The sequence below is a fragment of the Leptidea sinapis genome, chromosome 20 (assembly GCF_905404315.1).
Source record: "Leptidea sinapis chromosome 20, ilLepSina1.1, whole genome shotgun sequence".
NCBI classification, from domain to species: Eukaryota; Metazoa; Arthropoda; class Insecta; order Lepidoptera; family Pieridae; genus Leptidea; species Leptidea sinapis.
The window spans coordinates 2,973,457-2,994,848 of NC_066284.1; the positions used below are offsets into that span (position 1 = coordinate 2,973,457).

The 21,392-nt window shown below is 35.1% G+C and overlaps 1 protein-coding gene across 1 annotated transcript; it reads left to right on the plus strand.

The window, feature by feature from the left end:
• The first annotated feature begins 4,316 nt into the window (after window positions 1–4,316).
• On the plus strand, window positions 4,317–21,392 carry LOC126970361 (zinc finger protein Xfin-like). Its single transcript, XM_050816214.1, has 9 exons — window positions 4,317–4,391; window positions 4,462–4,723; window positions 5,411–5,724; window positions 7,228–7,397; window positions 10,160–10,273; window positions 10,802–10,913; window positions 15,136–15,276; window positions 15,949–16,122; window positions 19,668–21,392. The coding sequence occupies exons 3-8, from the start codon at window positions 5,415–5,417 to the stop codon at window positions 16,101–16,103; spliced, it is 1,002 nt and encodes a 333-aa protein (XP_050672171.1). The 5' UTR covers window positions 4,317–4,391; window positions 4,462–4,723; window positions 5,411–5,414; the 3' UTR covers window positions 16,104–16,122; window positions 19,668–21,392.

Here is a 21,392-nt window from a genome sequence, read left to right on the forward strand (position 1 = left end):
TGTTTACGCACCGGTGCCCCGTCTTTGCACGCGTAGATTTTGTTTAGTTATGAGGCAATCTGACAGTTATATTAGGTTTTATTACTACGAAAATTAAAAATACGAAAAGATAAAAACGGGTAAGTATTTAAGTAACATAAACTTCCAATTTTGGTTTTACAAATAAGAAATACAGCTGTTTCGACTGAAGCGCGTCGATAGTTACGGAGATTGCCGCAATAGAAAAGTGAAACCTTCATTTAAATCGGTTTGCAGCCTTTTCCGATATTTGCGTGTTCCAACGCACGGATTAAAATTCTGAAAACAATTTTTCTGGTCTCGGAAAGAAAGGTATTTTAAAAAAAAAATGTTTAATGTGAAGATTTGAATGCATAAAAACACCAGAACTTTTTAATAGGTTAATATCTTAAAATCTAAATCGTCTAAATCTTTTTTTACTGGATTCTAATATAATTATTATAATATTCAACTTTGGCAAAAATCTGTCTAAAATAATGGGCAAAATACTAATTAATGAAAGGGTGATGCCCGAATCAAACCAGTGTGGGTGAGATTGTAGACCGGGCGAGGACCCAGCGATGTATAAATAGGATTGTGAATGGAACGAATTTTGTGTATAATTTACTATTATTTTGAAATGTTTTTTTCTTTTCTTATTAAATGGTGTCAATATTTATAACTTACGTAGGAGGCGTTTCAAAATGTAGTCTTTGATAAAGTGTGTTTTGTCTCTTTTATGCAGAGTTATAATATTCAAATTCAAATATTTTTATTCAAAATAGGATGTGACATCACTTATTGAAAGTCAAAAACTACCACCCATTCCAAAATGAATGCCTCAGACCTGAGAAGAATGGGCGCAACAAAATCAGCGGGCTAAATATGTTTAAAAAGTAATATTGTACAATTAATCTTATTATTTAATAGCCTGAGGGCGGTCACTCCATTCTCAATCTGTGGTATCATTAAGAAAGTCATTTATGTTATAGTAATGTTTACCACACAAACGGTTTTTGAACAATTGTTTTGAATAACGTAATACTTTTGTTTTGAACATTTTCTGGGATCTTGTTGTAAAAGCAGTTATACATCGCCCCACAAAAGACTTACTAACTCGACTTAGCCGAGTAGTAGGCATCATCAGTTTATGGCTGTTCCTGGTGTTAACATTATGGTTATGACAGTTTCTGGCAAATTCACGTATGTGCCAATGAACATACATTACATTATCAAGAATAAACAGTGACAAAGTACACTATTATAACGGATTATGTATTGAAGTGACCTCTGGAATACTATATAGACCGTGCATATAGTCTATTCGTATTAGTAAAATAGTGACTCGTCAAGGCCACTGCAAAGTAAAGGCGTATTTATAATGGAGTAAAAATTAACCATTAATATTAAAGCAAACATTTCAATTTGAAATGTTATTGTTAAGTTATCGTAGGTAATATTAAAATTTAGTTAGAATCTTCAGAATTTTCTTCAACATTTATAATAAAATAATACTGTTACGCAAGTTCCATAAGATCGTCTCGCATAAGTTTGCTTCACTGAATTTACTATAGACGATAAAATAAATAGACTATCACTAAAAGAATAACCATAGTTGCAACAACGCATGTAGTAATACATGGGACGACATGGGATGGGTCGTCCCCTTCCCTAAAATATGGTTGACGGAGGTGATGGCTGCCTCATGCGTCATGCTCGTGAACGGGCGCTGCTTGTGGTGGCAGGATGATCCTATTGCCGGAGACTCGGTTTCAGATCCTCAAAAGTTATTGTGTATATATATATGTATGGATAGTATGTATAGATAGTTTCTTGCTACTTCTTCTCATTATCTCAACCCTTTACGAAGTAGCGGTAGATTCAATAAGATTTTTTTTTTAACATTCATAAGTGTCATTTCCGTGACCTGCGTGAGTAAACTGATTTTGATTTGATTGAATAGAGACGGAACCTTTTCATATTAACGTCTGCATGACGTCGTTGACAGTCTTAGATTTAGGATTGGTCTCCGCTGCGCTCCAACTAGATACCGCACTACCTAAGAACAAAAGCTTTTTTATTACGGCAACTATTAGATGCTTGTGTGTGTGGCATCTTGACACTCAATGGCATCTTTCAAATTTTGTAACACACGCTTTGTGTTAATTTTCATTGAAATTATTAAATGTAATATGTGATCCCAGTCCTTCTTATTTCTTACTAGATGACCCGGCAAACGTTGTTTTGCCATATAAATAATTTTTAGAGTTAGACCGTTTCTTGGACATTGCAACATTACTTATTTTTCTAAAATAAAAGATATTCTATAAAATAAACGTGGCCTAAGTTACTCCTAATTACATCATTTACCTGCCAATAAAAGTCGCTCCAGCCATTTCAGAGATTAGCCGGAACAAACCGACAGACAGACAGACAAAAATTGTAAAAAGAAATATTTTGGTGTATGTACTGTATATATATTCATATACATGTGGTAAAAAACGGTTATTTCAATATTACAAACCGAGACTCTGGAATTTTATTTATATGTAAAAGATATTATTATTTTTACAAAGTTTTACTACGAAAACGGGTATTTTAGTGTCAAATATTAGCAAAGCTTAACAGAACATGGGGCACGTCAACGTCACACATTGTTCGAGACTGGCTCGATTACGCCCACATGGGCGTAGTTGCCGCACTTTTACGCTTACGGTATCTAGTTGAAGCGCAGCAGAAACCAATCCTTAACCAGTAGTAGTAAGTCGTCATTTTGTAAGTTTGCTACTTTTGATTGGTGATTTTTGTAGTGACTATATTATTAATTGACGTTACTGTTATAGCGACAATCAAGTGGGCCCATCCTGTTGCACTCGGTTGGCGAAGCATTATTAATTATGTAAAGGGTGGGAGTAATCACACATCATCAATTCTGTTGAGAAAAAGCTATAGTTTTCGAAAGAAAATGGTATCGAGTAAATATCTCCAAATCGTGTTTTTGGTTTTTACACTAATAGAAAAGGGCTGAAGTACCTATTATTTTAATTTCGATTTGATGGCAAATGCCGAAAACATCATATTATTCATGAAGCCTAGTATTAATGACCGGCTTAACACAGTATAATGTTTCGTCGTCGGTTTCTTGCGCCGTTTGTTCTCTCTCAGAGCGCCATTTGTTTCCGCAGCGGTGGCGGTGATTTAGGAACGAGGGAGGCTGTTCTGTATAGCAAGCGCATTCCTGCGAAGTCTCAACTTTTCTTAACCGACTTCAAAAACTGAAAAGTATCAAGTAACTAAAAATTAATTAAATACACCTTTACCTTTTAATATTAATAAAATACTATTATTTGTATGTGCTACATTTTGATAGCTTTGAAGTCGGTGCTAAGACAAATATAATAGTAAGTACCTACACTCGACACGCGTGACTTTAACACAAGCGGACAGAAACGCGTGTTCAGACAACCTTAATAATTACAGTAAGTAGTTTATGATATTAAGTTATATTTTGTTTAGGGCTTGGCACCGATTTAAAACCTATGAATAGGTAGCACATATAAATAATAGCATTTTATTAATATTAAATTAAATTTTTAGTTATTTGATACTTTTCAGTTTTTGAAGTGCGTTTATTAAACGTAGTTTTTTTTATTTGATAATACTGACGCGTCGAGACTCGGGGGCGAGTGTGGAAGGCGCAGGCGTCGAGGTGAAACGGGAAGGGTAGCACATTCCTCGCAAGTGCCAACTACCAGTGCCCTCCGCGGTCTGTCCAGTAAAACACATTAGATTACAGATATCAACTGATTATTACTGCAAGCTCAACTTGCAAGCCGTTCTTTAATGATTAGTTTCGTACACTACGGACCTCATAACGCATAGCGTCTTAGGTTTTGTTGTGATAGACATTTTGTAGTTTTGTTTACTTTTATTCGCGCTACAAAACTTGTGTTATAATGCATGGCAAAATATTGGAAAACGGAGAAATACGGATTGTGATGAAAGTGTTAGCATTTTTTGAGAATGAACAGCTTAATATAATGTGTGCCCGTAGACCAGGTTATAAAGAGAACTTGCTGGGATTTCAAAGTCTACGTTGATGAGGCTTAAAAGTGAAGTCAATCGCATAGATATACATTCACCCACTGCAGGTTCTTCTACAACCGTAAAATATGAAATCTTGCCAAGGTCTAAAACAAAACTCAAGCCGAGGTCCAATCGCATTCAGTTGAATATTTCTAATATTTGCGCCTTAAAATATATTGTGGATAGGATCAACGCGGAAGGGAAAGAAGAAGCTTCATTAAATAAGATTTTAGCTGCGGCAAAAAAAGGAAGGCAGAAAACTTCTCTGAGAAAGGTGTTAACAGAAATAGGGTACAAATTCGTGAAATGTGTGGATAGAATAGATTTCGCTGTTCGAAATCCTTAGTCATAACAATTAAAAACATTTAAAATTTTTAGGTGAAACCACAGTTTCTAATGAAGTTTTAGATACAGTATTAAAAGCTGGGGAGGTGTTAAAAATCAGAGGTCTCTGGAGGCAGACTGACGAAGCTGGTGGGGATTCTATTCCTGCAGAAAAAACATCCACATCAGCAACAACCACAACAGTAACAAATAAAACAGCCGAAAAGCCTAAGGAGGTTACAAAGATTGCTCTGAAAAATGATGATAAAATTATAAAGACATTCAGTCCTCAAACTCTGCAGGGCCAAGGGAGTAGGTAAGATTTGCCCTTTTCTAACACATTTGAATATATTTTGCATTATATCTGAAAGCTTGATAATAATCTCGAAAAAAATTAATTGTTTTATAAAATGTTTTTAAAAACATATAGCACAGAATTTTTATCTGTGACTGATTTCATGACTGATTATTATAAAAAAATTAAACAAATGTTTGTTTGGTTACTATTTGTCCTGCCTTGCTTTATAAAATGATACATTATATCTCATTAAATGTACCTTATTAAAACATTTAATACTAGCTGATGCCCGCGACTTCGCCCGCGTAGATTGTTAGAGGTTTTTAAAAATAATAAGCAAGATTGGAATTGAAGATTATCCTATTCCAGTTCCGGTTCCCGTTCCCAACATATTATATGAATCTTATTTCGAGGAAGATTTCTACGGCAAACTAAACCTAGTATTGGAATAGTTATAACACATCGACATGAATTTCAATTTTTCACAAATCCCACAGGAACCATGGAGTTTTCCGGCATAAAATGTAGCCTATGTATGTCTTTGCTCTAGTGTATCGGTGTACCAAATTTTATCAAAATCGGTTCAGTAGCCAGAGCTTAAACGCGTACTAAACAAACTTACATTCAAATTTATAATATTAGTAGGGATTCAATTTCAGACCCATACTCATAGGCCTACCAAAATTATTTAATATGTTATTTCAGACCCATGTTCATTGGACCTCCAAAATTAGTATTTATAAAGAGAGCAGATGGTACTACTAAAGCTGCTATTCAACAAGGGGGTGTATCAAAAGGTCAAACAATATTAGTATCTCCAGCGCCAAGCACGGAGGCGCAGAGTTCAGTAACTCCTGTTCCCCCGACCACGGTCGCGGTGACAACTGAAGATCCAGACGAGCCGCCACCTACAAGAGTATTGAGACGGCATGCTACTGAACGTAAATATGGAAAAAGACAAAAGACTGATTCTAGTTTGGAGGAGCCTAAGGTTGATGATTCTTCATCACCTGCATCAAGTAAGGATTATTAGATCATGAATAAATATAAATGGCCAATGACTCTTTAACAAGCTTTAAATTTGTTTAAAATAGAAGCAAATCAGAATAATATACTTGAGCTTAGTAGCAGTCTTTTCAGATATTTATTTTAAGTTATATATTCAACATAAAAGTCGTTATTTTGAGTATAATCTGAGTTGGTTAACCACCATTCACATAATATTTGAAATGATATTTATTTAATTTAGATCAATAATTGTCCGTATCAATGTATTTAATTTAATACATACTCTCTACACAATACCGATTATGAAAATGCATTCAATAGTTTTGGAGATTTGTGCCAACAAACAGACAGCCATAAAATAATTATAAAAATATCTGATTCATTTCTATTGGTCGTCTTTCGTCACTGTGATTGGTGAAGTGTCTGTCAGTACTTGACGTCAAAAGATGGCGGACTATCTCCTACACTCGAGCAGTGCCGGAAGAAACTTGTGTCTTCTATCGAGATTAGTCGTATCACCGCTCTTCGACAACATCTCCCTTAAAGCCTCGTCTCGTATAGGAATACTAGGTCTCGAAATCTCGAGCGATAGCCAATTCCGCTATCATCTGGAGGGCAAACCCAAATTGGCTTCGAAGAAGCTGGGCGTTATAAATAGAGCAAGGCAATACTTCAAGCCGGCCAAGTTCTAGCGCTCAACAAAGCGCGGGTCAGGTCACATATGCAGTATTGCTGTCATCTCTGGTCGGGCCCACCCCAGTATCAGCTCGAATCATTTGACCGCGTGCATCGCAGATCTGCTTGAATAGTGACACGTTATAAATTAGAATATCATCCCCACCATCTGGATGTCTAGCGTTCTTCCACAGTGCGGTTTTCGAGGAACTTTCTTCCACGTACTACAAATCTGTGGAATGAGCTTACTTGTATGTATGTTCAGGGTATTATTTAAAAAAACGCGTAAAGGGCTGGCAGTACTCCTGTGATTCCTCTGCAGTTGCAAGAGAATGTGGACGGCGGTGATCCCTTAACATCAGGTCAACCGCACGCTCGTTACCAAACGGTTGGCAATGAATGTGACACATGACTTACATAGATCTAAGAGCTACTGGGAGACTTCTTAGCATAGTATGCTGGCTGGGTATCAGATGGGTTCCACAGCGCCTTTTCCACCGTCAAGTAGTAATGTGCAAGCATTAGAGTGCTTCGGTCTGAAGGGCGCCGTAGCTAGTGAAATTACTAGGCAAATGAGACTTAACATCTTATGTCCCAGAATGACGAGAGCAATTGCGATACCACCCAGAATATTAGGTTCAATTTAAAACACCTACAGTAGCACTGCATATTACCAAGTAAACGACTTGTTCGTTTCAAGTTGTTTTTTACATTTAAAAAAAATACAAATATTCTTTAGTGGAAAAACTGATGTGAAAGTAGAGTGAATAAAAGGCTCTTAGGTATATATTTCATTTTACTCATAATTTATTTTTTGGTTAAAGTAGTTGATATTACAGAGACTCCTGTGCAAGCCTTAATACCTGAAGTGCAAGTAAAAGAAGAACCCGAATGGGACGCAAGTAGTATAGAAGAAGAGGAGCGATCAATTGCAGAAATGTTTCAAGCCGAGATGAGTGTTAAATCTGAGCCATTGGATGATGATATTGACGTGGAAGATGATGGCTTGGTGAGTTTATATCTTAATATATATAAATTACGTGACACGTTGTTTGTCCGCGATGGACTCCTAAACTAATGAACGGATTTTAATAGGGATTACTTCATGGAGTGCAGTTGAATCCAACTTGAGAGATAGGATAGTTTTTATTTCGATTTGGGACCCATAATTATTTTTAGTTCCAATATTTGTTATGTATGGACATCTTTTCTACGAGATAATTTATTGACGCATGGTTTGACAGTTCTGCTGTGTGCATATTTTACGTAATAATTCTTGATGTTATGAAATATTATTGACAAATTCATAAAAAACAGTATTTTATTTATTATGTACAGTACAACGTCTGTCGGGTCACCTAGTATTATAATAATGTCGGCCATGACAAATATATGGGCTATTAAGTTTACAGACTAGTTAAATAGTGAATTTGCTGGACTGTCATAAGCATAATCTTAACACCAGGAACAAACATAAATAATCCCTACTACTCGGCTAAGTTGAGTCAGTAAGTCTTTTACTGTTACGTCATGTTTGTAACAATGTTTGCTTTTACAACAAGATCCCAGAAAATGTTCAAAACAAATGTATTACGAATTGTTAAATACGTTTGTATCGGCATCTTCATAAATATTGGGGCTGGATTTCTCCTTTTCCGGTTTCTCCCTTCAGCAATCACAAAAAACAGTTATTAGCCAGATTTTAATATAGTATTAGTTCTCTTAGTTATACTCTACACCTTTGCTTTTTGGTAGGGTTTTGGAATTGACTCCCTATATGGGGTATTTTCGTCGATGAATTCGTTTATAAATATATAAATGGTGTGTGAACAAAGTAAATACACATGCCAGAAGTGAAACTTCTTTGGAAATTTTTTGAATCTTGTTTATAATAATTATCCTAATCTGTTCTCTAAACCAAATGTTTTTGGCAATATTAGTAATTATTAGATGTTCTAATTACTTGCGGCCACTCGCTAAACCTGTAAGATACAACGCTTGTAGGGAAGATGTTTTACTTATTCGCATCCGCGCGCTAAACATGCACGATACAAAGCTAGTGTGGAAGATGTTCTAAGTTTTCGCAGGCGCGCGCTGAACCCTCAAGAACCTCGGATACGATATCCATATTGTTGAAATAATAATTTTTCGCAGCGGCCATCTTGGATTTAAAAAAAAAAACAAAATGGCGCGTAACCGAAAATAAAGAAATTTCACTTGAATAAATCTTTTTCTTATTTGTTCGTAATAATAATATCCTAGTGATGCTTGTTTTGCAACAAAGCGGCAGTGTGACGTCATCGACGTCAGGTCTGGAGATAATGTAACCGGGTAGTAGATAATTTATTCCCAAAAGTAGATATTTATTTATTAAATAGGAAGCTAACGTTGCATACAATTATAATCCTTATTCTAAAGCACACTCTTAAATATTAGACCTCACTTACAGGATAACTCAACACGCATTATGAAATGAAAAACAATACAATACGTTTTTTAAAAACTTACATAACTTACTAAAAAATATTTAAAAAAAAACACAAAAATTTATAAGTGAAATTTATTTATCTATTTACTAGCGGCCTCTATGTCATTCACTGAAAAAATTATTAAAATCGATCCAGTTGTTTTGATTTATTCATTACTGACCGGCCCGCACGCGTTAATTTAGAGTAAAACAATTCTACTTTCCCTAAACCATGAAGATTTCCTGCTATCTTTGGAATATCTAAATTAATACACTACATTTTTACTTATTTAATTATAATTACTGATACATTGTCGCGCTGAAAAGCACGTCTTTATTAAGTATTGTTATTTTCCTCGCTAGAGAGCTCCGATAATAAACGCGTCCGATCGCTGCTAAATTCGAAGTGCGGGAGAACGGCGGCCTCCGACGCGCTATTTATAGGCACACTCCCGCCGCACCGGCTGGCCGGAACCGCCGCAAACGCTACGTCCCGCAATTTTTAAATCTGTAATATCTTCGAAAATATTTATTTAAATCATATGCTGTAAAGGGCCATATAGATCTATATTAAATCAACAATGTATTTAAGATATTTAGTTAGATAAGGATTAATGCTGTATTGGTTAAAATCGCTTCGAAAATTAGCCATTATTTGTCGTAAAAAGTAAATGACAAAGAAATTATTGTGGGATATCCATAAGAGATGGTATATACCATAGCGGAGTTTTCTGTAGACCTTTTCAATGTGTACAATATTTATTACATTATTTGGTAAATTTGGTAGGGTACCTGCGTTTGCAATGTAAGCGGAAAAAATGTAATTATTTACGTCATCACATTAGAAACCTCAAAAATAACATTACTTTATTTCTTCACTATTTCATGGATGTTATTATACATAGAAACCTTCTTCTTCAATCACTCTATCTATTTAAAAAAACCGCAACAAAATCCGTTGCGTAGTTTTAAAGATTTAAGCATACATAGAGATATAGGGACAGAGAAAGGGACTTTGTTTTATACTATGTAGTGTTTTAGATTCACCAATGGTAATTACAATATTACAATTATAGTTATACTAAGTTACAAATGTCTTATTAAGAATTACCTTATTAAGACAGACATTACCAGGTAATCCATTAGGATTACCTTTTCAGGTGGATACCGCATGTTAAAATATGTGTGAAATAGTTAAATAAAATAAGTATTAGTTATAAAACCATTGTATGGTATAATGAAATAACAAACAAGTCAAGATGTAATAAATAACTTTAAATAATAAAATGGTTTGTATATTTCAGTTGTATAGCCCGCTGGCTTGTGAGCTGTGTGCGGAGGTGTTCACAGTGCCGGCCGCGTGGGTGCGACACGTGCAAAGCCACGCCAGCAATGAACCGCACCGGAAGAGGAAGCTCGTGAGTACCAACACTATTAATTATTATCAGCAATATTAAAACCTTAGATCATTTATACACTGTGACAGCTCTGAAAACGAGGAAAAATTAAGGGGTTGAAAGTTAACCTCTATTTGTATGCACGCACACTTAACAGTGGGAGGCTCCTTTGCATCGGATGCTGGCTAGATTATGGGTACCACAACGTCGCCTATTTCTGCCGTGAAGCAGTAATGTGTAAGCATTACTGTGTTTCGGTTCGAGGGGCTAGTGAAATTACTGGCCAAATGAGACTTAACATCAAGGTGACGAGCGCAGCTGAGAGAATTTTTGAATTTTTCAAGAACCCTGAGCGGCACTGCCTTGTAATGGGTAGCGCGTATCAAATACCATCAGCTGATCGACCAGCTCGTCTCGTCCCTTATTGTCATAAAAAAAATCCCAGAGGCATACATTTTCGAATGGGTGATAGTTTTTTACTTTCGCCAAAAAGTTTGGGAGAGCGGTTCTTTTTAATTTAACTGTTACATCAATATTGTTTGTAAACAGAGTGACGACTCGGATGAGACGATGGCTCTGCTGAGGTGCGACCTGTGTCAGAAGCACTTCCCGAACCCAGCCGAGTGGGTGCGACACATCCAGAGCACACACACAGAGTCTGGTATGTACATATCTGCATTTGTACTATACAAATAAGTTTATATTAAAAAAACAAAATATATTTATTTATATTATTAACAAACATTAACATAATTTGGGCGGTAAGCAATTACCGCATGTGTTGAAAGACCGGTCTTCCTCCATTTCAATTCTATATGTAGATATAATTCTTACATAAATCAACTAAAAATCTAAACGAATATAATCTTTATTTACATTACTATTATAATGATGGTACGTGATAATATACTCCGCCTGGTATTCTCTTTCCACGATGCCCTAAGACTACGGACACTATAAGTGTTACCATTGATTGTCCTTTTCAGCAAATTTAGGTACCTTCTCATTGAGTTTATGAAAATAAAATAAAATACTAAGTTACTGAATTAATTACTAACTTGTGTGATTTATCTATTTAGATTTAAATTCGTTTATTTATTGGATTATTATTTCATAGTGCTTTATTAAGTATTATACACATTTAGCTCGGGTAAATCAATCACAAACAGTGGCAAGACATCGCATTGACAAGTGTCATATTATTGACAGCTCGCCATTTCATAGCTAGTGTCGTGTCGCTCACATCTATTGCGTTGTTTCACACGAAAAAAGTTTGAGAACAGCATCGAAACTGATGACGTATTCTTAGGCTAATCACTTGACCCAGGTGTCACGGGAAGAGAGTACGAGGCGGAGTACCTATATTATACCATGATTATAAAAGTATAATAACTGTAAAGCTTGAAACCCAGGTTATAAATTTGGGGTCACGGAAGTTGATAAAACTAAAAACTTGAATTTTCAGTCACCAATCAGGCATTGTATAAAAACGGTATATTTTTCATTCAATTTCAACCAGTAGTTTAAAAATTATAACTACTTAGTCAAACTTTCTTAATTTAGTCACTCACTGACTGGCTGACCATTATCAAAAGTTTAAGGCACTTTCAGAAGATATAAAAGCTTCAAATTTAGAATACAATTAGTATTAATTATATAAATCAAGGAAAAACCAAAATATTTTACAATTTCGGTCCAGTTATGAATGAAATTGTAATCTCAAATTTATTTATGCAGTGGGTGTTGCAAGTTTCCGTGGCACTTTCGAGAGTTATAAGTCTTGAAAGGAAAAAAATCGGATTATTTACAAAAAGAAATGAGATGCCATCAAAAACATAAGGTTTTTTTACAAGTTATGTTTTTGATAGCATTATAATTACATAAAATATTGAACGGTGCCATTTAATGCGCAGAAGTCAAACGTAGGATCTCATTGGTGGAGGGTACAGGGGGGCGTGCACAAATCGCACCAAGACATACTACGATGAATATCGGGGTCGCATACCTAGCTAATCTATGTTGCCAACGTCGCAAGCAACCATTCCTGCTCTTCATCTTATCTTCGTATTATTCGTGATAATCTTGGCAGACTGGTCGTGGTCATCACGAAATTACAACTTTTGGGGCAGATTGGGTGATTCGCTTCACGTGCATTCGCCACTTTTCCCTGCTGGCATACCCAGCCTGGTACTCTCGTTCAATGGACCATACCAAACCACACCACCACAGCAAACTTAATTTGGTTGGTCCATCGCATAGGCGACCTTCCTACTTTGCCATGCACGACACGGCCGCGACGTTCGAGGGACTCACTTTCGCGACGAGGGACGTGTCCGAAGACTTTATAATAATACAAATATAAAAAAATATATAAAAAATATAGCTTCGGTACCAGAGTCGCTTCGGTGGTAAATCTGCCGAACCTTCAGCTGCATCGAACGTTTTTTTATAGCATTAATATCAAAAGTAATGAATAATTATGTTTTTCATGCTTGAGTTACATATATAGTTTTTTTAAAGTATCGGTTGAACACAAAAATATATTAATGATAGCTTGAAAACACGATCTGTGTTCGTATTTTAATTTGATCTGTGTGTGAAGTTCTTAACTCTGTAGTGTGTATTCTTAACTCTATACACACGATATTATTAGATGCAATCTTCAAATACTACGTCCTGTCGACAAGAGTTTGCAGTGTATTATATAAGAACTTCACACACCAATTGGTATTTACCTATACATATAATAGCTATGTTAAATTTTATGATTAATAATGTTTTTTTGCAACTAACATAGCTGAAATTTGATTGTTGTGTATGTGGCTAATTCTTGACCAACTAAACATCGGCCTCTCACACATAATTCTTTTGAACCATGGTCGCGGTCGCGGAGAATTTTATTGTAGCTTCGACCATTATTGGACATCGAATTTTTGATCCGTAAAATCACAAATGAGTGGACAAACACCCTTATTCAAAATTTTAAATATTAAGTATCTAAAAGAAGAGTCTCTATAGAATGGAAGAAATTTCGATATTATTAAAATAGATGCATACTTATTAACACTTTTTTATGCTACAGCTTTTTTCGTTTAAAAAATTCTACACGATGTGTGGTTAAAATAAGTCCCAAGATTAATAAGTAATACATTGCTGGTATTTATTGATAAACCGGCATATTTATATATTTTTTATTATTTTTTAATTATATAAACAATAGCGGTTTAAATCAATCCCAAATCTGATATAAGCGTTTAATTCGATGTTTATACTATACAACCTAAATGTCTCTCTGATTAAACAAAACTTGTGCTAGCGAAACATAAGTTACCTGTCATCATATCTCACTCACACAATTGTGGACAATGTCGTAAACGAAAATTGTATCTGCCACTACGATGAAAACTATAGTGGCATTCTCCCGACCGCGACCGGAGTATGGAGCATTCTCAAAATAAGTATTACAATATACAACTATTCGTCAGTGAAGTTCTCGACAGTGCGAGAGTCAATAAGCTACTCTAAAGTCAGCTCGTCGCACATTAAGTTTTTTCATCTATAATAAGTGCTAAGCGTCATATTTAGAACCTACCATTACACGATATGATGTATCGTGTGAATACCTTAATATCTTCTAAACCTTAATATATATAAATCACGTCACACGTTGTTTGTCCGCGATGGACTCCTAAACTAAGAACGGAATTAAATTAGGATTACTTCATGGAGTGCAGTTGAGTCCAAATTGGGAGATAGGATGCTTTTTATTTCGATTTGGGACCCGTACTTATTTTTATTTCGAATATTTGTTTTGTATGGACATATTTTCTGTGAGAGAATTTATTGACGCTCGGTTTGACAGTTCTGCTGTGAAACAATTTCATTATAACAACAGGGATAATTTCTTACGAAATAATTCTTAATGTTTTGAAATATTATTGGTAAATTCCTATAAAACAGTATTTTTTTTTATTATTTACAGAACAACGTCTGTCGGGTCAGCTAGTTAATTATATAAATCTAGTGTCCTCATATTTGTTCCCAGTGAACTCCTAAACTATTGAACGAATTTTAATGGGGATTGCTTCATGGAGTGCAGTTTAGTCCAACTTGAGAGATAGGATAGTTTTTATTTCTTTTGGGACCCATTATTATTTTTATTTCCATTATTTGTGTTGTATGTACATACCTAATATTTTCTTTTAGAGAATTTTAATTTTCATTATTACAACAGAGTGAAGAAATGTACAGAATAACGTCTGTCGACTCAGCTAGTATATTATACATATTAAATATAGGTTACGCTCCCCACCACAATCTGCGTGGCATTCTGTCTCGCTTTCACTCATGTCAGTTGTTCATGTCATGTATATAAGTGGCGTGCACGGCTTTCTCAGCTTTTCTTTCCCTACTATATGCATCGTCGCCAGTCACTTATGAAATTTAATATACGTTGCGAGCAGCTGTTTCGCTTATCCTTTGTGTCGATTATAAATTATCCGTGTAAATTGTCCTTTGCCTTTTTTTTTTCATTAATTTTTTATCGCTTAGTTCCAATTCCTACCCTACCCTTTATATTACTACACCTTCTGTGTCTTACGGGCGTCCCTAGACGGCACTTTTTTTATTTTTTTCTATATTTTTAACTGCTGGAACTTCACTGATGAATTGCCAGTTTTATTTGATCACCGCTACAGTCATAATAATCACTTCAGTTATGTTCACAGATCGCTCGCATTGCAATGCTTTGTCTACAAAACATTGCAACGGTGTCCCTAGTAGTCGTGTTTGTAAAATTTAAACTACCCTCAATTTGTTTTTTTTTTAATTTTGGCCTCATAGTAACTGTAGCGATGTGGGTTTATGTTTGTCCGGTTGTCCAGAATTGGCCATATCAAACAACAGTGCACCACCAAAACGTCACAATCGTTTCACAGAGGGCGCACAGAACAAGACGTGCATGCAATGCAAGAAGATATTTCCGTCGCATGCATCAATGCTAATACACATGAGGACTCACACAGGTAAAATATATTTTATAAATTAATAGAAACTCACTTATGACTCAAATTATATGATAAATATATTTTCTAGGAGATTATAAATACTTAAATACATTTTTGAAGTCAGCATATCGATAGATATTTTAAATTAGAAACAATTTTAAATTTTTAAACTTAGTTGCCTTAAGTGGTCGCGTGTAGTGTACCAGGTATATTTATTCTTATTAAATAAATATGGCGTACATTCAAATACAGACAGAGTTAAGAGTAGTGATGAGCCGAATGCGGCTTGACTTGATTCCCACTTGGGACTCGCCTACTAGAATACCAATTTATTTTGATTTGAGTACGCCTTCGAAAATCGACTTTGTACCTACTCGCTTCTATAATATCATAAGTTCTTATATAACTTCTAAAAAAGTCATATGCCGCTAGACAACTGATGATTGTTTCATGGGTTGTCTAGCGACAAGGCCAGGTTTATAACTTTAGTGTGCGTGACAAGTAAAGTCTTACATTCGCGATTTGTATGTCACATTTGAGTTAAGTTTGCATTGCTCAAAATAGAGTTTTACGACTTTTTCACATCTGTCACATGTCCATCTAGATTTATAAATGATCTAATAGGAAAATAAACAGATGGTGTACTTATGAGTGTGAGGATTAATATTTGTAATACAATGTTAATGTTAGGTGAGCGGCCATTCCTGTGCGGCATGTGCAACAAGGGCTTCAACGTGAAGTCCAACCTGCTGCGTCACTTGCGCACGCTGCACGACCACGTGGTGAGCCCCGCGCAGATCGAGGACGAGGAGCCGGGGCCCTCGCACGTCAAGAAGGAAACGTGAGGCCGTGGAGGGAGGGCAGGTGAGGCTATCGTGTTTAGTTCTTATAACTTCTATGAGCAGCTTTTGAAACTTATTGTTGTGAAAACTTCTTTTGGCGCACCGCAAGCAAATTTTTTCGTAGGTAGTAGTGGGCTACGTTAGGCTCTTCCGTCACGCTCAGATTTGAAAAAGCGGGGGCCTACTCCTAAATTCGATATATCGTGACATTAGTCGTGTGTGAATCACTAGGTACTCTTAGTTACATCGTATTCATGTCAACGCGCCTAAACGTCAAAAATATGTTTTGACTTTTGACACTTAACAGCGACATAGCACAGATAATATTTAGTTTTTCAAGGTTTGCACATAAATCATTCACTCGAACATCGTATAAAAAAAAATCAAAATATTAGTCTATGGTTACGATAGGCGATGCGGAATTTGAAAATTTGTTAGAATAGGGTACCTAAGTGCGATTATTATGTGGAGTATCATCGTATCGTTCCGAATGTATCGAAGTCGATTTTGCGTGTAGGCCTCCTGAGGTGGAAGATCCGTCACGCTGCTCACACCGTCACAGGTCTCACATTTATAAGACATTACACGTCAGGCTGCTCTTCGCTGCGGTGAAAGGCTCGATAGGGTGAACTCGGGACCGCCAAGTGTACGCGAGCGAGAAAGATACAGTCAGCTGTCTTCGCTGTTGTGTTTAGTATATTTAACTAATACTTAATAATAATAATCATTGCCCCATCACTAGCTCCTCCTCTCTCACACAAACCAATTGTTACTTTTTAAGTGAAAACTTCTTTTGGCGCACCGCACACACATTTTTTTGATGGCTCTAATGATATAAAATTTTCGGAAGCGGGAAACGATCCAGATAGGTGTTATCTCTTAAAGTCACTCAGTGTGAGAACACCGCCGACCATATTCTTGACACACTAATTATTACTTGAGATTCTCTGAATTTATGAATGAAAAAAAAAAATAGATAATTTTATCGTTTTTCAGAGACCAATTCCTGTTGGGAGCATCTAATTTGCTCCAGAGAGCGGTTATATTGTCTCAATATAAAATTGCAACCATTTTTTACATAAAACAGTATACAATATCGTCGTCATAATTAAACAGTCTTAGATAATTTATACGTCTAGAATCTAGATAGTTTACTAAAATAATATAACATAAACTTAGTACTAAGTAGATTTTAATATAAAATTTGAAATTATTTAGTTTAGCAATTCAAATAAAGAAGATAAATTTTATTTAATAGTTTGAATACACTAGATGAATATAAATTCAACTAAACAATCCGATAAACCCAAACCGAGATATGAATTAAAAAACGAATAAAATGTTTCAGTTTCCGAGATACTTTCGTATAACGCTGAGAAATGTAAAAATCATCGCAACCGAAAAAATAAGGATACAGCTCCAAAAGAATTAGTAACTCGAAAAACAAACGCGGAAAAATGTCGGATGTATAGGTTGCGGAAAAAAGAGCTCGCACAAAAATATAAATCATCTTTGAATGAAGATTTATATAATACTCCATCAACTTCGAATTCGCAAACAACGCCCGGATCATCGCCTCGGCCTGTTACTACCGGTAAAACTTTAGTCATTTTTATATTACAGTAATCGCTTCGTTTTAAACAAATTAAGTACCTATATGATTAAATAATTGTATTAAAATAAATTTAAATAGGTAGTTTAAAATATTAAAGTAATAATACAAAACTAGCGGCCTCACAAATGAACTTGGAGTAAAGTTATAATAATTGAGAATAAACCATGAATAAGCAAAATATTGCTTATACGTATATCGTTTCTTGCTTTTATTTGCAAGCCTGCTTATTGTTTTTTCTAAATTAAATTTCTTGTACAGTTATATACAATCCCATTACTGTGCAAGCTAAAGTCCATATGGAAAATTCTGTGCAACATGATTATCATTCAACATCCGAAAACATTCCGTTAGTAAAAAAAAGAGCTTCATCCGCGATCTCGAACACGAAAAAATTATCAAGAGTTAGCTTATGCTTCGATTATACATGTTTCGTCTAATCAACAAATGGTATTGGATCAAGAACGTAATTTGATCAGGACATACCTACACACTTTTATTCGACATAATATTTTATATAGTACACACACTTGTTTGATAATATTTTTGTAAATAAATACGTTTGTAACGAAGATTACGATTTAGGAATAATTTGAGCGTAACCGCTCTATCTCCATTTATTTCTGTGGTTTAATACTTTTATTGCCTTGATTTGATTATTATCGGTTCGATTTTATTAAAAATCTGTTTCTACGACGGTTTAAATCGCTACCTCTTTTAGCAGTTGATCAACTAAATTCGGATTTAGGCTGGATGCATTAAGTAAGCAACATGCTAGATTAGAGATGATAAAACATTATTTACATATTGTGTAAGTACGATAACTGGACTTTATGCTTCACATAGTTTTCTAGCCAGTTCTCTCGTTTTAGAGTGAGCTATACATTGGTGAGCATAATGACACATGCACAAGAGACATGATTACCATTTTAATTTTCAGTTGATGATGACTGTTAATAAAATTACAGGTCACAGATATTTTTTTACAGAAAAATATGTGATGCGTGTTTATTTGTGGTAAACCTGTTGATATGCGGTGTGTTTTCTAAAATTCTATTGTTCGCTCGGATTTGACTTTCGCTGAATGAGAACTTAAAGAAAGGAATCCAATAACGACTCAGGCCATATTATGCCGCTCATGGGTCTACATTCAAATTGTAGACAGTTCTTGTTTTTAGGTATATTATTAAAAAATATTAGAGTAGCCGAAACAAGAATGAAATAAATTGTCTCGATAGAAAAATACCAAAGTAGACCATTCCATTTAACTAATAAATAACGAAATATTAAATTTTTCATTAATTATTATAATTATTAACAAAACGAAATAATGCTATGCAGCGGTAGGTACTCACGTAAATTGCTTTTGGGCGGTTCCTACTGGTTATTTAGATGGAAAGATTCAAGGACGCATTCAAAGTACTCCCACACTGTTACAATCTGTCTCGAATGTATACCCTAAGCCCTTATTAGGGCTATATTTCACCGGGACACCACGGTGGCGCGACTGTTTGCGTATGCTACCAAACTAGACACCGTACAGACACCATCACTACACCACACTGAGACGGGATCAAAATAAATACCTCGAAGACATTGCTCTACTGCTGTATATAAATACGAAAAGAAAGTGGTGAGTTCATCCCTATTTAGCCTTCATAGATTCACACTGCGTCACTGGCGGCCGAGTAAGCGAGACACCATACAACTCTATAGTAGTAAGTGGTGGCGTGACCAGTAACATTCTATGCACGCGTCCGAGCTGTTCGCGCCAACAAATTGGTTTGCGCAACCAAACGCACGCCATGTGAGTAACTCCCTATAGAGCTGTATACTTATATTTTGTTGGTAGCGGCGCCTGCATGCGCCACCGTGGTGTCCCGATGAAATGCCCTTAACATAGGTGGTTACGACACTTGATCTCTTAAGATAACTAATGTGTAATGAACCCCCAGGCAGGGGCCGCGGCCGGCGTGCGTTCATGCCCGCACTGGCCGCCGCCAAGAACGACCCCGCGCTGCGCAAACAGAGCTACTCGCTATTTCTGAAACAGCGCGCCGTGCTCTTCTCAGCCAAGAAGTGGAAGTAAACCAGACACGTCGCTACCCATAACAATGCTCGCTCTATAGCAGCTGAGATACTAAGTTATTGAGTTATGTGATTAGTTTAAACTTTACCCGTGTTCGTTGTGCATCTGATATTTTAAATTGTTTGACGATATCAACAAGTCAAAAATTAATGAATCATTTAATTCGCATGAACGAGTAGATATAATATGAAATACTTTACATTTTTATGAAGATAGGTACTATAGTTATTGATTTTACATATTTTTACATCTAATTTCTTATGGAAAGTGAACGAATTAACTATTTAATATATTTGAGATAATATGATTAATTAAATTTATCGCAATCTCATAATATTTCAGACTTATTGCACACACTTTCTAATTGTGGTATTGTTGAACACATATGTTCCGCTACCGTAGCGCGTCCGAACGTTTGGGCGTATCAAATTCGATGATGTGTTTAGGCCATAAGAGTGCATAATTTTGCATTGAATCTGTTATAGACAAAATAGTTCATATTATTAAGTCATCCAATGAGTTGCCGGGATTTCTTTCAAGCATATTTTAATGTTACATTGAGACCATATTCATAGATTAATTTGTTATTAAATTATGCTATTATTGCGCAAATTATTAGTTTTAATGTGGTGTTGTAATAATTAACTCTAATTAATACTGGACTAGCCAGCCATTCTAATTAATCAAAGCTATTACTTGGCAGATTACTTATAATATATTTTAGCAAAACTCGACACAATCTCACTGAAACACAACTGAGCGAAAACTATGCCTTATATACGCGTAGGCAGAGTTTTGCTTCAGTTGTTTTATGTACGTCAATGGTAGATGGTACATGCATATGTGTACCGAAAAAAACACTTTCTTGAAAATAATTATGAATGGGGCAAAATTAGTTTGTTATAATGCCACTTGGTATTCTAGTCATGGCAAATGTAGGTTGGCCCAAGGTGCACTTACATTGAATAATAATAATTTATGTGAAAGCTATTAATATACACATATTTTGTATGTTGTATTGTGGGGGATATTATCTTGATGTCATTAGATGTAGAGATAAAAACAAATAAAATTAGTTGACAAAATTTGCAAATATATTTTGTAATATTTAACTTTAAATCATCTAGTCTTATTTGATTCACTGATTTTAGTAAAATTACCACTATTATTAAGCTTCTAATATTTATATAAACTGATGTTTTAATTTGTTTAGTCAATTAGATATAAGTTACTGTAGCATTTAATATTGGGTAGCGACACTGGTACTTCACATCCTGCCCTTCCTCGGATAATAATTGTAAAATATTTTTATAATTACTGGTTTGTTAACCAGATGATTTAGTTTGTAAGTTTTTATTTAGCATGTAAGATGGTTTATGATATTTCGTATGTAAAGGCTTCATACAATGTAAGAGGTTACTTTAATTTATTAAAAAAAAACATTCCATATTATTTCTTGTGTGACAATGCAATTAAAGATTTTATTGAAAATGATTTATTTTAATTTATTACTCATGTGAAACATGAATTCTATTTTAGTGTTTGTACAATTTTTTTAAATGATATGTGGAAATAAATACATAAAATGAAA

What these genes read in the sequence shown, in the direction of transcription:
- LOC126970361 (XM_050816214.1), top strand. Translation starts at nt 5,415, where the DNA reads ATGTTCATTGGACCTCCAAAATTAGTATTTATAAAGAGAGCAGATGGT. An exon ending in TTCTTCATCACCTGCATCAA is followed by an intron (nt 5,725 to 7,227) that starts GTAAGGATTATT and finishes TTGATATTACAG; the next exon opens with AGACTCCTGTGCAAGCCTTA. An exon ending in GAGCACACACACAGAGTCTG is followed by an intron (nt 10,914 to 15,135) that starts GTATGTACATAT and finishes CCGGTTGTCCAG; the next exon opens with AATTGGCCATATCAAACAAC.